A 14,715-nucleotide genomic window follows, 5' to 3' on the forward strand; every position below is an offset into this window, starting at 1 on the left:
TTCATCCTAACAAGAAAGTACAAAGACTGAAACTGAAATTATAGTTTTATTGTATAATTAGGGTCATACTCTGCTCTTCTGTTCTAAACATTTTTCTCCTAACTTTGAGATCATCAGTTGTTCAAACGCCACTGATACAGCATTCACAAAAATAAGCACAAAAAACATCTCCATCACCATTTTTTAGATAAAGTAGAGAGTGTTCAAGAAATATTTTAAACATGCCATGTTACATTGAAATAGGAAAAACCACACAAGATAATGTATGCCCTGTGGATTGGGTTCATACTAAAATTTATCTATTTTTAATTTTTTAAATAAATGTTATTTCCATCACAAATTTATACTTATTGGATACAATTATGGAAAATAGATACAGAAAGATTTTTTAAATATTTTTATAATTACACCACCCAAAACAAATACTAGTAGGTTTGTTTTTGTTTCTTTCTATGAAAAATATTTTGCTTTTTAACATGCCTATAGTTAAATTTGTTACTCATTCCCCACCCCTGGTTATTGGTATTAAGTTGGCTCTAGGACTTCCACCTTCATAAATGACATTGCAGTTAACATCTTTAGGTTGACCACTTTCAATCCACATTTTAATCTTAAACTTACCCATTCCTCACTTGCATGCTTACATTGGCCAACACTGTACTCTGCTGAATTTGGCAGATAAGAAACATCTATTGTTCCAAGGGTCAGTGTAGATTCATCCATGTCATAAGGCGTAACTCCTAAATCATGTGCTGTAAAATATACATATACCATTTAAGTTAATGAGGACCCCAGAGAGTAAATACCAAAACTCAAAATCCTGATTGCCACATGACTTTGCTCTGTCATAGGATGTCAAATGAACTGCTGACAGACTTCCACCAGGTTCAGTCACAGTGTAAAAATGGACTTTAATGTGTTTATATGAACTCAGTTAGGCAGCCCTGATTTCAAAATAATCAGTCTCTGTATCTTTAGACTTCCTCAACTTACAGCTATGAGTTTGTAAGGGTAAATAGTAGCTTATTTCAGGTACATGACAAAGAATTATTCCATTTATGTTAATAATAGAATAATTCCTGGAGGAATTAAGGTACATGTTTAATTAAATGTTATATGTATACACATAATTATATAATGTTTTAAAATTAAGTTGTTGGGAATTTTAGTTCACACATGCTATGCAATAATGCAAAAGGGGTACAGGCAATGAGGGCACCCCTAAAGTTTTGCACTTAAACTGAATTAAGCTCTGAATTTTCTTGTGATGCCTTAAGCAAAATATTTGCACTTTTGGTACATCTGCAAAGCTCTAAAAATAAAACCACCCTATATGAAATACCTGGTTGGTAAGTTTTCATCCTGTTCAACAAGTCTTTCCCTACCATGCAGGAAAAAGTTCACTAACTGTGAACGACTAAAGAAAACAGATACTAACCTAAAATAAAAAATAAATAAAAAATAAAAAAACTGTCTAACATCAGTTTCAAAGTATTTTTGAGACAGCTTTTGGGTATTTCGCACATGGCCTTAAATTATTTCTTTAAAAACTTTGAAAGGTCAGTTCCAGGTTAACAGTGTTCCTTCGAGGTCATACTCCGATTTCTTTACAATCGTCACACGGTTTTGCTGCAGTAACTGTTACCCGCAGCATAACTACTATAATGCGTCCTTCACAGTTTAACAGAAGTTAACCATGTAACACAACAGGCTAGAGGAAGAGAATTGTAAAGCAATGCCGGTGGCATGAAAGCTGTCGGGTATTATAAAATAAAACTCAGCTCTCAGTTTCCTGTAGCCACAACAGGGGGAGCTGCGTGCTGCCTGAAAAACTGAAGACCCGCTGGCCCAGTGACAAGGGAAGGAGGGGAAGGGAAAGCATCTAGTGCCAATAGAAAGTCCGCGCTCCGCTCCTCCCTCTCCACAGCGTCTGTCCAAGGTCGAGAAGTTTAAAAAAAGAAAAAGAGAAGAAAGAAAGAAAGAGAGAGAGAGAGAGAGAGAGGAGAGAGAGAGAGACAGAGAGAGAGAGAGAGAGGGGGGGGGGAGGAAGGAAGGAAGGAAGGAAGGAAGGAAGGAAGGAAGGAAGGAAGGAAGGAAGGAAGGAAGGAAGGAATAAAAAATCGGAGGTGCCAGACGATGGGCTGAGGGGAGCCAACTGTGGATTCTGAAACACACAGAGGCAGGAAGGCAACTCTGAAGTCAAACATACCCAGGATCAAATCCGCCAGTCTTACCACGTGTGGGACTTGAGACAAATTGGTTTGCTTCTATGCCTCGATTTCCCCATCTGGAAAATGTGCATAATATGATAGCTCTTACCTCCTGAGATGCTGGGAGGACTGGAAAATACCCATCAAGAGCCTAGCACAGTGTCTGACGCACAGTGAGCGCTCAGTCCCATCCATGAGCCTCCGTCATCGCAATGCCCCCACCCCCCACGGGCTGCTCTCCGGGCAGCCGTGCTGAAGCCTCCACGCCGAAGCCAATGCCCCGCGTGCCACGCAAGTGCGTAGGGTACTGAGTCCACAGAAGAAGCCCCGCCTCACCCCGGTCCCCTGGAAAAGCACAACCCCGACCCCCACTCCAGCACTAGCCAGAACTCACTTCTCAGGGGAATCCCCGAACTCAGAGCCGTGGGGGGGTGCACAGACCACCCCGGCAACCTGCGCGAGTCACGCCGCCTGCAGCGCAGAGGGCGACCACGCACCTGTCCCGGCACTCCCGGCCCGAGCGGCCCCCCGCAGCGCGCTCCCGCCCGCGCCGCGCGCGCTCGCAGCTCCGCCGGCTTCCGGGGCTGCAGCTGCCGGCCCTCCAAGTGTCCGCCGGGGCTTGCGGCAGCGTCGCGCGCTGATGACGCACGGGCACCCGGGGATGACGGGACAGCCGCGGGTCCGCGGGATTCGGGTGGCTCGTGGCCTGGCGCGCTGCGCGCGGGTCCCGGGGGAGAACGTGCGCGCGCGAGTGTGTGTCTCTGTGGCTGTCCCGCCTCGGCGCTGACGCACGTGAGCGTGTGTGCGGAAATCTGCACCGTGTGAACCGCACACCTGGGCTCAGGTGGGAGGGTGCGCCGTGGGTGTGGGTGTGGGTGTGGGTGTGCGGTCGGCCTTGGTAAGAGATTTCTGAGACTGTAGCATTGACTAGGGATGGGGTAGGTGGGCCTTGGGGGTGGCCCTGTTGTGTAATTTCTGTAACAGTGGCTGAGTGCCTTTTCCTTAAAGGAAGAAAATGAGGAATTTATTAAGAAACAAAATAAGCCTTGAAAGAGCCTGAATCCGAATTTGCCTGTCTTCGGCCTTTAAAAGTAACGCTGGGGACAAAGAGGTTCTTTCACAGTATTTGTCCTGCTGTAGACAAGGCCAGGGCTCACCAGAGCGCAGTGAATTGGAAAGAAAAAGATAACCTTTTACTTACACTCGAGCAGCAAGCATTGTGTATGAACTAGCAGCCAGGAATACAGAGATGATTAGGAAATAGTCCCTGTCGGCACACCTCCGCCACCAGCCCTCCTCTCCCTTGCACACATTAACCCTAACCCTGTCTTCATAACAAATCTTTGGCCCTGCCCACCCATCAAAAACCATCCAGAGCTTTCTGGCAGTCCAAATGCCTGAGCCTCACCCAGGAGCCATTCACAGATAAGCTTCCGCTTTTCCCACTGTCCCCCCGCAGGAGTCCCTTGCTTCACCCTCTCTGACTGTCCCTAGCCACGACATGGACAGTCATACAGTAGTTCCTCTCTATATCGCGGTTCACTTATCGCGGCTCACTGTATCGTGGGCTTTTTAAAAATATTACATTTAATTATCGCAGATTTTTTGCTATATCGTGGGATTTTGCGGTACTGTATACATCGGTTGTTAAAGTTACGTAGGTTTAAGAGTGTAGAATAGGTTTAAGAACATTAGTAGTGTCTATAAAAGTGTGGAAAAGGTTAATAAGGGACTGGGAACGGTTTATAAGTGTGTGGGAAGGGTTTATAAAGCCTTAAAATATATACAAATACTAAAATAAATGTAAGGTTCCTACCTCGCGGATTTTCACCTATCGCAGGGGCGTCTAGAACATAATACCCGCGGTAAGGGAAGGAAGACTGTGCTCACGCCACCGCTTTCCCCTAAATTCTATTCTGCCTTCCTAAACTAGATCTCCAAGCCTTTTTTAATCTCTCTAGGCCTCAGTAATCATACTGTCCTGTGAAATCTCACAGATTTGCTGTGGTACCACACCTTGGGTCATTATTCATTGTGTCATTCTCCCACAAGATAATGAACTCATCGTCAATATCAGTGACTTGCCTCAGTCTCTCAGGTAACACTATAGTGCTTTGTTGTATTACGCACTCCATCCGTATTGTTGGTGCTGAGGAACAAGAAGAAAATGAGAATTCCTTCTCTTGAACTTTCTACTTCTGTTTATATATCTGGAAGTTAAAGACCCTGTTTTTATCAACCCTCATGCTCCTTAGCTCCAAGCACGCCCCTAAATACTCAAGGACTATGCTGACCACAATAGGATGGGTTCTAATCCCAAAACATCATGAAATTTTATGTACAGATTACTGGTAACTGACCAAAAAGGAAAAAGAAAAAAAAAAAGGAGTAGGGGGAGAGAAAACAGAAAAAGGCCTCAGGGTTTGAGTCACTGCTAAACAGAAAGTAATGAGAAATGAAGCAGAGAAAACATACAGGAATTAGAAGGTAAGCTGCAGAGGGAAAGGAGTTCATTTGTGGGACTAATAACACCCATTACACAAGGGTGTACTATACTTATAGGAGATGTGGATTGCACATCTTCAGGTTACTTAATGAGAATTGTTTTGGAATCAGGTGACACCTTTAGCAATCTGTCTTATAAACAGAACCACAATAACTTAAAGTCATCCAGTCCAGCCAGCCAAGATGGAGCAACAGGGACTGAATTTACTCTCTTGCTAAGACAACTAAAGCCAGGCAAAATAAATAAAACAGGCAGCAGTGCAGGACACTTGTCTACAAGGGAATAAAAAGAATGAAAATGAATACAAACAGTATCAGTGAGCTTAACAAATAGGAAATTGGAGTCCCTAAAGCAAAAAAGAAATATAATAGTGAAGAGGGGTCAGGGAGGACAAAAAACAATATTTGTAGAAATAATGGCTAAAAACTTTCCAAATTTAATAAAAACCACAAACTCAGAAATCCAAGAAGCTCAACAAACTCTTAAGAAGAAACAAAGAAAACAACACCAAGAAACATCACAATTACATTCCTTAAAACCAGTGGTAAAGTGAAACATTTTAAAGCAGTCATAGAGGAGCAAAAAATACATTACTGTGCAAAAGGGCAAAGATAAGAATAACATTAGACTTCTCATCAGAAATTTGCAAACAAGTAGACAGTGAAGCAGCATCTTTAAAGTACTGAAAAAAGAAACTGTCAATCTAGAATTCTTTCCCCAATATACATATTTCAAAAAAAGACAAAGACATGTTCTGTAATACAAAAGCTGAAAGAATATATCAGCAGCAGACACTTCGTATAAGAAATGTTAAAAGAAAATCCTTCAGGTAGAAAGAAAATATAATCAAATGGAAAATTGGGTCTACACAAAGGAATTATGATCTCAAGAAGTCATATGTAGATAAATAAAATATTCTCTTCTTTAAAAAACTTTAAACGATAATTGCTTAATGCAAAAATAAAAACAGTATTTTGTGGGGTTTATAACGTATAGAAATAAAACGTATGGCAGCAACAGCACAACACCCAGAAAAGGGAACGCAGGCTGTTGGCATGTTCTTACACTGAGCATAAAGTGGTCCAATATGCTCGAAGGTACATTGTGATAAGTTAAGATGTACACTCTAACTCCTATAACTAATACATCAACAAAGAAAATAAAGTATAATCATTTAAAAGGAACTCATGCATTTAAAAGAAGGCGTAAATGAGGATAAAGAAAAGAAAGAATGGATGGAGTAAAGCACGGTCTTAGATTTAAGTCCAACATAGAATTACCCCAACTAAAAGGCAGATTGTCAGACTTGAGAAAACAAAAAACAAAAAAACAACTATATGCTGCCTATAAAAAATCACTTTAAATATAAAAGCAAATAAAAGTCAAACACTGAAAAACAATGTACCAGGCTAATGCTATTCAAAAGAAATATAGGTGATTATGTTAATGTCAAAGTGGATTTCAATACAAAGAATATTACCAGAAATAAAGATGATCATTTTATGATGATAAAGGAGTCAGTCTATAGGAGGAAAATCAAGTCTAAACATTTATGCATCTAAAAGAAAAGAGAGAAAACTCACAGACACGGACAACAGTGTGCTGAGGGGAAGGGGTACAGGTGATGGACAGGGACTTGGAGTGGTGAACACATAATACAATGTACAGATGATGTGTTCTAGGACTGTGTACCTGAAACCTGTATAATTTTGTTTACCAGTATCACCGCAATAAGTTCAATTAAAAACATACATCTAATAAGGAACTTACATATATTGTAACCAAAAACTGGCAGAATTGCAAGGAGAAAGAAAAATTAGTGATTATAAACAGCAATTTTAACACCCCTCTCTCAGTAACTGACAGAGCAAATAGGCAGAAAATCAATAAAGATGTACAAGGCTTGTACAATATTATCAACCACTTTGGGCTAATTGACATTAAGAACACTGCACCATGTACTATAAATGTACACTGTGCTCCAGGAACACTGCATTTAACAACAGGAGAGTATCTCTTCTCAAGTGCACACAGAACATTTCCCAAGACAGACTACTGTGGGCCATAAAACAAGTCTCAGTAGTTTTAGGAGAATTCAAATCATATAAAAAATATATCCTGACCACAATAGAAATTAAAAATCAATCTCTTATGGGTGTCCAGAAAATCCCCTTACTTTTGGGAAGAAGCACACTTCTAAAAATAACATGGTTTAAAGGAGAAATAAGAATGGAAATTATTTGCCAATGATACCTCAGACAAGGGATTGAACTCCAAAATATATAAAGAACTTACACGACTCAACACCAAGAAGACAGACAACCCAATTAAAGAATAGGCAAAGGACTTGAACAAACACTTCTCCAAAGAGGACATATAGAGGGTCCATAGGCATATGGGAAAATGTTCAAGATCACTAATAATCAGAGAAGTTCAAATAAAAACCACAATGAGATACCACTTCACACCAGTCAGAAGGACCATCATCAACAAATCAACAAACAAGTGTTGGCGAGGATACGGAGAAATGGGAACCCTAGTGTACTCTTGGTGGGAATGCAGACTGTTGCAGCCACTATGGAAAACAGTATGGAATTTCCTCAAAAAAACTAAAAATGGAACTGCCTTTGATCCAGCAATTCCATTGCTAGGATTATACGCGAAGAATCCTGAAACACCAATTCAAAAGGACCTATGCACCCCTATGTTCATAGCAGCACTATTTACAATAGCCAAGGGCTGGAAATAGCCTAAGTGCCCATCTGTAGATGAGTGGATCAAAACACTGTGGTACATTTACCCTATGGAATACTATGCAGCAGAGAGAAAGAAGGAACTCCTACCATTTGTGACAACATGGATGGAATTAGAATTATGCTTAGGAAAATAAGCCAAGCAATGAAAGACAAATACCCTGTGATATCACCTAATACAGGAAACCAATGAACAACACAAACAAATGAGCAAAATTGAACCAGAGGCATGTAAACAAGGAATAGAGTAACAGTGACAAGGGGGGAGGGGGAGAAGGGGGGTAAGAAGGGGAAGGGTCTAGTCAAGAAATTAGTATAAATGACCCATGGACATGGACAACGGGGTGGGGATTGACTGGACAAAGGGGTAGGGGGAGCAATGGGGGAAAAAATGGGACAACTAATAGAAAAACAATAAATCGAAAATTTTTTTTAAAAGAATGGAAATTAGTATTTTAAACTGAATGATACTGAAAATGCAATGTGTCATAAGTTGAGGGATATAGGTAAAGCGATACATAGTGAGAACTTTATAGAATTAAAACCCTATGAATATAAAAAATGTAGTAAAGTGTTCAGCATTCCCAGTCATCTTCCAAAACATAACACAACTCACATTGCGGAGAGATGGAAGAATGTAAGGAATGTAGAAAACCTCCAGATACTCCAGTGTGTTACAAATGCACAAAAGTACTCAGTGTAAATGTAAAAAAATGTGGTAAAGCATTCGGGTATTCAGTGGTGGAGAGAAACCCTATGAATGTAAACATTGTGGTAAAGACCTCATTTCTCACAGAAGCATTCAAAGACAAATGAAAATGCATACTTGAAATACACCTTATCAACGTGAAGAATGAGGGAAAACATTCACTTAGTTCACATGACAATCATAAAAGAACTCACACTGGTGAGAAAATCTATGGAGGTAAACAGTGTAGTAAAGCCTACACAGAACTCATACTAAAAAACTCTATACAGTATTCCCTCACTTATCATGGGTATTACATTCTAGAACGCCCCCCTGACCCCCGCAATAGGTGAAAATCCACGAAGTAGGAACCTTACATTTATTTTAGTATTTATATACATTTTAAGGCTTTATAAACCCCACACTCTTATAAACCATTCCCATTCCCTTATTAACCTTTCCCACTCCCTTATTAACCTTTTCCACACTTTTATAAACACTACTTATGTTCTTAAACATATTCTACACTCTTAAACCTACATAACTTTAACAACATACGTATACAGTACCGCAAAATCCCACGATAGAGCAAAAAATCTGCGATAAATAATTAAATATAATATTTTTTAAAATCCCGTAATACAATGAGGCCGCGATAAGTGAACCGCGATATAGAGAGGGACTACTGTACACATAAGGAATGTGGAAAAGCCTTCATTTGTAACAAAATCTTTCAAATCACAAGATGAAGAGCATATACTGCAGAGAAACCATATAAATGTGAAGAGTGTGGGAAATCCTTCCACCACTCCTATTTCTTCCAAAAGCACAAAACTCCTCACTGGATCATACTTCTTGAACATAACTAATATAGGAAAGACTTAAACTGACATGTAAAACTCCTGCCAGAAGGAAATAAAAATGTAAATAATTTGAGGAGGCTTAATGGAAATTAATTTATGTATAATGTTTCAGAAAACCCTCAACATTAAAAAGTTGTTATTAAAATTATAACTTTTTTCAAAAGGTTGGAACCTAGGTCTTTCTCTTACTATAACCTATTTTCTTGCTAATAACTGATGCTGCCTTTTTACTAATCCCTGTTCAACAGGCTTCCCTCTAGACTGACCCAGATTCATTGCTCAAAACGTACTTGGATGCATTTAAGTTGCTACAGATCCACCTGTGTACAGAAGAATTTCTCTCTGAGAATATCATGAGGAATATTGTCAACTGACTTGCCGAAATCCAATGATAAAATATCTATGATATGCCCTCATCTCAAATATAGCAATTATGCTATCAAAAACTTCTAAACAAAATAAAGTAAGTTTGGCCTGACTTATTTGCTGAATCCATGCTGTTCTCATGATCTACTTTCCTCCAGATTCCTTTGTTCATTCATGTATTCAATAAATGCATATAGAAGACCTACTGCATGCCAGCCACCTTATTATAAATACAGCAGTGAAGGAGCTAGCGTAGCATCTCCTCTCTTAGAGCTTACAGTCTAGGAGGCTTAAACAACTCTTGTTTAATCGTTGTTTCCAGAAAGTTTCAAACACCAGCATCAAGATCTTTGCCTTTGGCTTCCAGAATTCACTTGCACTGGGGCAAGCACTGAGACCTGCCTGTCCGATATCTATTCCCTCCCACTTCCCCACTATCAGAATCCTGGTTTTGTTTAGGGTGATCTTGCGCCTAGCCCTGAGGGGGGGGGGAAATGAATCAACTGTATAAGCTAATTATAATCATTTTGTTTTCTAATATTCTAACTGATCTTGTATCCAAGATGGTCAATATGACCCGGTTTGGGCAATGGGACCTAAGAGAAAGTCAAACTTGAGAATTTTTGGAAAAGTCTTTCTTTCCTAGTAAAAGGAAACAGACACATTTAGCACTGCTTCTTTTTCTTCCCTTCTTCCTTCCTTCCTTTCTTTCTTTTACTTTCTTTCTTTTTCTTTTTCTTTCTTTTTCTTTTTCTTTCTTTTTTTTTTCTTTGCTTTTCTTTTTACCTATTTGCTCTGCAACAGTTTCCAAAACCAACACTACCACACAACTCTGGATTTTGTGAAATCTCTCTGTGTTTAAGCCACTATAATCTTGTTTTGTGTTGCTCACAGAAAAATGCATCCCTGACTCATTTTTTATTTTGAACACAGTTCTGAGCTCTAGAGTAACTTAAACGTATGGAGGAGAAGAGAGAGAGGGTTGGAGAATAATCCCTGCCAGAGTATCATGCCAGTGGCTGGCAGTGGAAGAGACCTTAGACCCTATCCTTTTGACAGTCCCTTAGGCAAGAAGAAAATGGAATCCCTCTGTCTCACTTGTACCACATTCGTGGCAGAGTTAGGACTTCAGTGTGACTGAAAACTGCCTTATCAAGCAGATTAAGCTAGAAATTTCAAATAAACCAAGTAGCAGGGTAATCAGCCTTCTGGGGGAATCTGTCTTGGCAAGTCCAACAGGATGGACTACATGACAAGGCTCCACCCGACACCAAGCCTGCACCCCCAGCTCCCTGCAGGAACTAGGTAGGATTCCAGACCGTGCCTCAGGGCAGGACATCTGTCCTAGAAGGGAGCCTGAGCACTGAAGCAGAAAACCAGTAGAGCAGGTAATTAAGAAATTAGCTTGTTACTTCCGGAAGTCTTTTTTTTTTTTTAACTATTGTTAGTTCATTCTTAATACATAAAAGGCATTTTTTCCCCTTCTCCTAAGAATGTAGCCAGGTTCTGTAGTTTTAGTTCCCTAAGCCCTGAGGGATGTTGAGTAATTGCCATTAACAGCCTTTTGGTTACAGAAAGTCAGTAAAAACAAAAACAAAACAAAAACCAAGAAACTGTTGGTGGGTGGTTGCCAAGAAGGCAAAAGCTACGTGGGCCCTTGTTTTTTGTGTGGAATCAAGCTGGATTGTTTGAGAAGGAGGCAGAGGCCAGAATGGCCCAGGCATTGAACAGGGCCTGAGGGCTGAAGGTTCTGATCATGGTACCGATTTGGCAGTCCTCAAGTGCAGGGCCCTGGAGGTGACAAGTCTCAGAAAGAGGGTGAAGGAGGGAAGATGGTGAAGAGTCTGGAGTCTTGGGAGCCTCAGCAAAGGTCCCACTGGCTGATCACATCGTGGAGGGAATGGAGCTTCATACACCATGCAGGGCAAGGAGCAATGGTGAAGGAGACCACCCCAAATGGAACCGGGGACCCTGCTTGCAGGCTTCCTGCATGACCCAAGTGCCAGGGTAAGGGAGAAGAGGGGAATCCCCAAAATGATAACCATTGGACTTCTAGGGACCCTTGACATGAGCAGCTTAGAGGCGGATGAATCGAACACCCATTCACTCATAACACATTAACTCACAGCCTGTGTTGTGCCAAGCACCTTTTCAGGCACTAAGGGTACACAGATGAAGATGTCACACAGAGAGCCTGCCTTTGTGAAATTAATAGTCTAATGGTCTATGGCATGTTGGGAGGGAGACAGTAGGGAGAGAGTACTATACAAGTAAACCAACGAAATCACAACAAAACGTGAAAAGTTCAATGACAATCCAAACACCGTCCGTCACAGAGAATAACAGAGGTGACCACCATTGGATAAGGTGGTCAGGCAGGGCCTCACTAAGGGAGAAGCAGCTACATGGAGGCTGGGATGTGGAAGAAGCCAGAGAAGAGCTTTCCAAAGAGAGGAGGCTATACCTGCCAACACCTGAGGAAGGTCAGCAGTTGGCAGAGAACAGAAGAGTGTGGGCCGGAGTGGGGTAAAGGGGAAAGTCACAGAGAGAGGGGTTGGGAAGCCAGATGGGCCAGATAGGGCAGCACTTTTTAAGCTATAGTGAGAAGTTTGGAAAATTAAAGTTGTTGCTCTGGCTGGTGTGGCTCTGTTGGTTAAAGCATCCTCCCGGAACCGAAAGGTTGCAGGTTTGATTCCTGGCCAGGGCATATACCTGGGTGTGGGTTTGATTCCTGGGCCAGGCATGTATGATCCCAGTCCAGGAGCATCTGGGAGGCAACCAATTGATGCTTCTCTCTATCATAGATGTTTCTGCTCTCCCTTCCTCTCTCCCACCCTCGCTCTCTAAAATCAATAGAAAAAAAAAAAAAACTTAAAATAAGATAAAATAGTGACATGTGTCATAAATGCAGGAATTCACATGCCCTTTACCCTGTAAATATTAGAGAAGGGTGAACCTAAGCAGACGCTCAGGCCGAAGGACTTGAAGGAGGAATGGGCAGTGACCCAGCAGCTATGACGTAGACAGAGGCCTACCCAGGACAGGTTGGCAGCAGAGAATGTAGGGAAGAGGGAAGTAAGCCATTTTGTAAGCTACCATCTACTGAGCAATTATTATATATGCCAAGCACTGTTCTAAGTACTTCATAGGCATTATCTCAAGCAATCCTCTGTATAAGCCCTGGTACAATCTGGAAAACAGCCCATGCCAGACAGCCAGTAATGGGGCTTCGCTACTGAGTCCTACTTAGAAGAGATGAAAGAGTGAAAGGGAATGGTGAGGCAGCCCAGAGAGCAGCAGCAACAGAAGATCCAGGGCCAGGAGCCAGAGCCACCTCGCTGACAGCTGGGACTAAGCAGAGAGGGGCTGCCTCGAAGGAGCGGCGTCCACAGAACTGCTGGAGATGTCACCCGAGAAAGAAGGAGGTACCCTCCCAGGCTTTTCCCTCTTTCTGCCCTTCTATGACCTGTCACCCCCTTTGAATTGCTGCAGCAAACAGCAAGATCACCTAAACAACGGGTTAGGTCCCTCTTATCCCTCAAGCATAGAGCAGGGTAGGGAAGGATGGGGAGTGGATCTGAGAGTAAACAGGCAAAAGAGGGGCCCATCCTCCCAACAGCTCCAAGAGCTAGGGACTATTATTACTCCCATTTTTCATAGGGGGGAACTGAAGCACAGGGAGAGGGAGTGGTAGAGGAGAGGCAGAAGTCCAATTTGAATTCATCTCTACCTTACTCTGGAGTCCAAACACAAAACTGATATATTTTCAAGCAGCTTAAGTGAGAGCCTAGTAGTTAGAACTAGGCCACCAGATCCCGGGTCTGGAAGCATATCTTAATGTTAACCCACTCTATAAAGTACTCAGAGGGGTTGACTTAAGAAATGAGTTGCTCATTGGGACATCAGTAGATAACCCAAAGTCTTTTTAGTAGAATGTCTGACCGCTCTGCCCTGGATTCCAACCTTGGTTCTCTCACATACTAGCTGTGTAACCGTGGGCCAGTTATTTAACCTCTCTGGGCCCAAATTCTCTCAATTTTAAAGTAGATTTGCTAGTGGCCACTTACTTATTGCATTATTTTGAGGTAAAATGGAATAATGTATGAAAATAATTAGCACAGTGCCTGCCACATGGTAAGCTTTACTAAATAGTAGTTATTATAATTATTAGTTTCTTCTTGCAAAAGAGAGATCCTATGCCTTTGAGCTTGAATCCTGGTAAAGAACTTGTCCTAAAATCTTTGGAACTCATGTGAGTCCTTAAAGTTACTTTGTTCTGGGAAGAGTGTTTGTGTATCAGTCAGGATGGGCTAAGTTATTATACAGTAACAAATATCACATGGTCTTAAGACAACAAAGTTTGCTTCTGTCTATGGTACATATAAACTTCAAGTTATTTGGGGGCTCTGCTCATTAAGGTCACTGAGGGAGGTTCCCTCATGATCCATACTTCTGTGATTGCTGAGGCTGGGAACAGAGAGTACAATGAACCACACACCAGCTCTGAACCCATACATCATTCCTATGTCCACTTCATTAGCTAAAGCAAGTGGATGAGGAAATGTAATCCTAACAAGTACCCCAAACAATATAGCTAAACATGTATGAACAACCCCAGTGAACCTATCAGAACAATCTCAGTAAAGCTTCTGGTTGGGCTGGATAAAGCTAAGGTCCCATTTTTGAATGAAGAAGTTTAGTTACTTCTAACAGGCCAGACTACCCTAAAGGACGTCATAAACATTTGTCTTTGTCATGCCCAGAATTGCATCTCTGAATATGACTTGTCTTTTAGGAAGAACTTTTGTTCCTAAATATTGCTTAAGACCACTTCCCTGAAAATCACTGATGGTTCTTGGAAGATATTGTCCAATATGCTTTGTGGAACTGAGACGCTGGCTGGAAACAAAGCATCTTGTCTTCTGGAAGAGGGAGCCCAATGTGCCTGCTCTTATCCAGAACCTTCCTACTGTTATGTAACTTGATGTCAGACTATTGGGTACTGATGGCTCATGGAGCAAGTTCAAGCTCTGGGTATTAAGAAGCAAGGCGTTTTCTCAGCTTTCACAACCCCATTCTCTCCTGGATTTCCTTCCACCTACATGGAAGGTTTTTCTCGACATCCTTTGCTGGATCAAGACCCTCTTTCATTTTTGCTCCATACTTTCTCCTTAGCAGACCGGGAACCCAGGAATCATTCTTAACTTCTTCTCACATCCAATCCAACACTAAGTTCTAGCAATTGTGTCTTCTTAATAGCTTTAAACCCATCATTCTTTCCATCTCCCTCTCTATTCACACTGTCCTAATCCACGTCATCACCATCTTA

The 14,715-nt window shown here is 41.5% G+C and overlaps 1 protein-coding gene across 1 annotated transcript in view; it reads right to left on the bottom strand.

Annotated features, from left to right (window-relative positions):
• The window catches only part of GPAM (glycerol-3-phosphate acyltransferase, mitochondrial), a 30,285-nt gene extending 29,533 nt beyond the window's left edge, over positions 1-752 (bottom strand). The window contains exon 1 of the mRNA XM_090278584.1: positions 622-752. Within this exon, the coding sequence (XP_090134710.1) occupies positions 622-723 (102 nt within the window). The 5' untranslated portion in view covers positions 724-752. The remainder of the gene's footprint in view (positions 1-621) is intronic.
• Positions 753-14,715: the final 13,963 nt, after the last annotated feature.

Source organism: Furipterus horrens, unplaced genomic scaffold (genome assembly GCF_987537825.1).
Source record: "Furipterus horrens unplaced genomic scaffold, mFurHor1.1.pri manual_scaffold_5, whole genome shotgun sequence".
Taxonomy (NCBI): Eukaryota; Metazoa; Chordata; class Mammalia; order Chiroptera; family Furipteridae; genus Furipterus; species Furipterus horrens.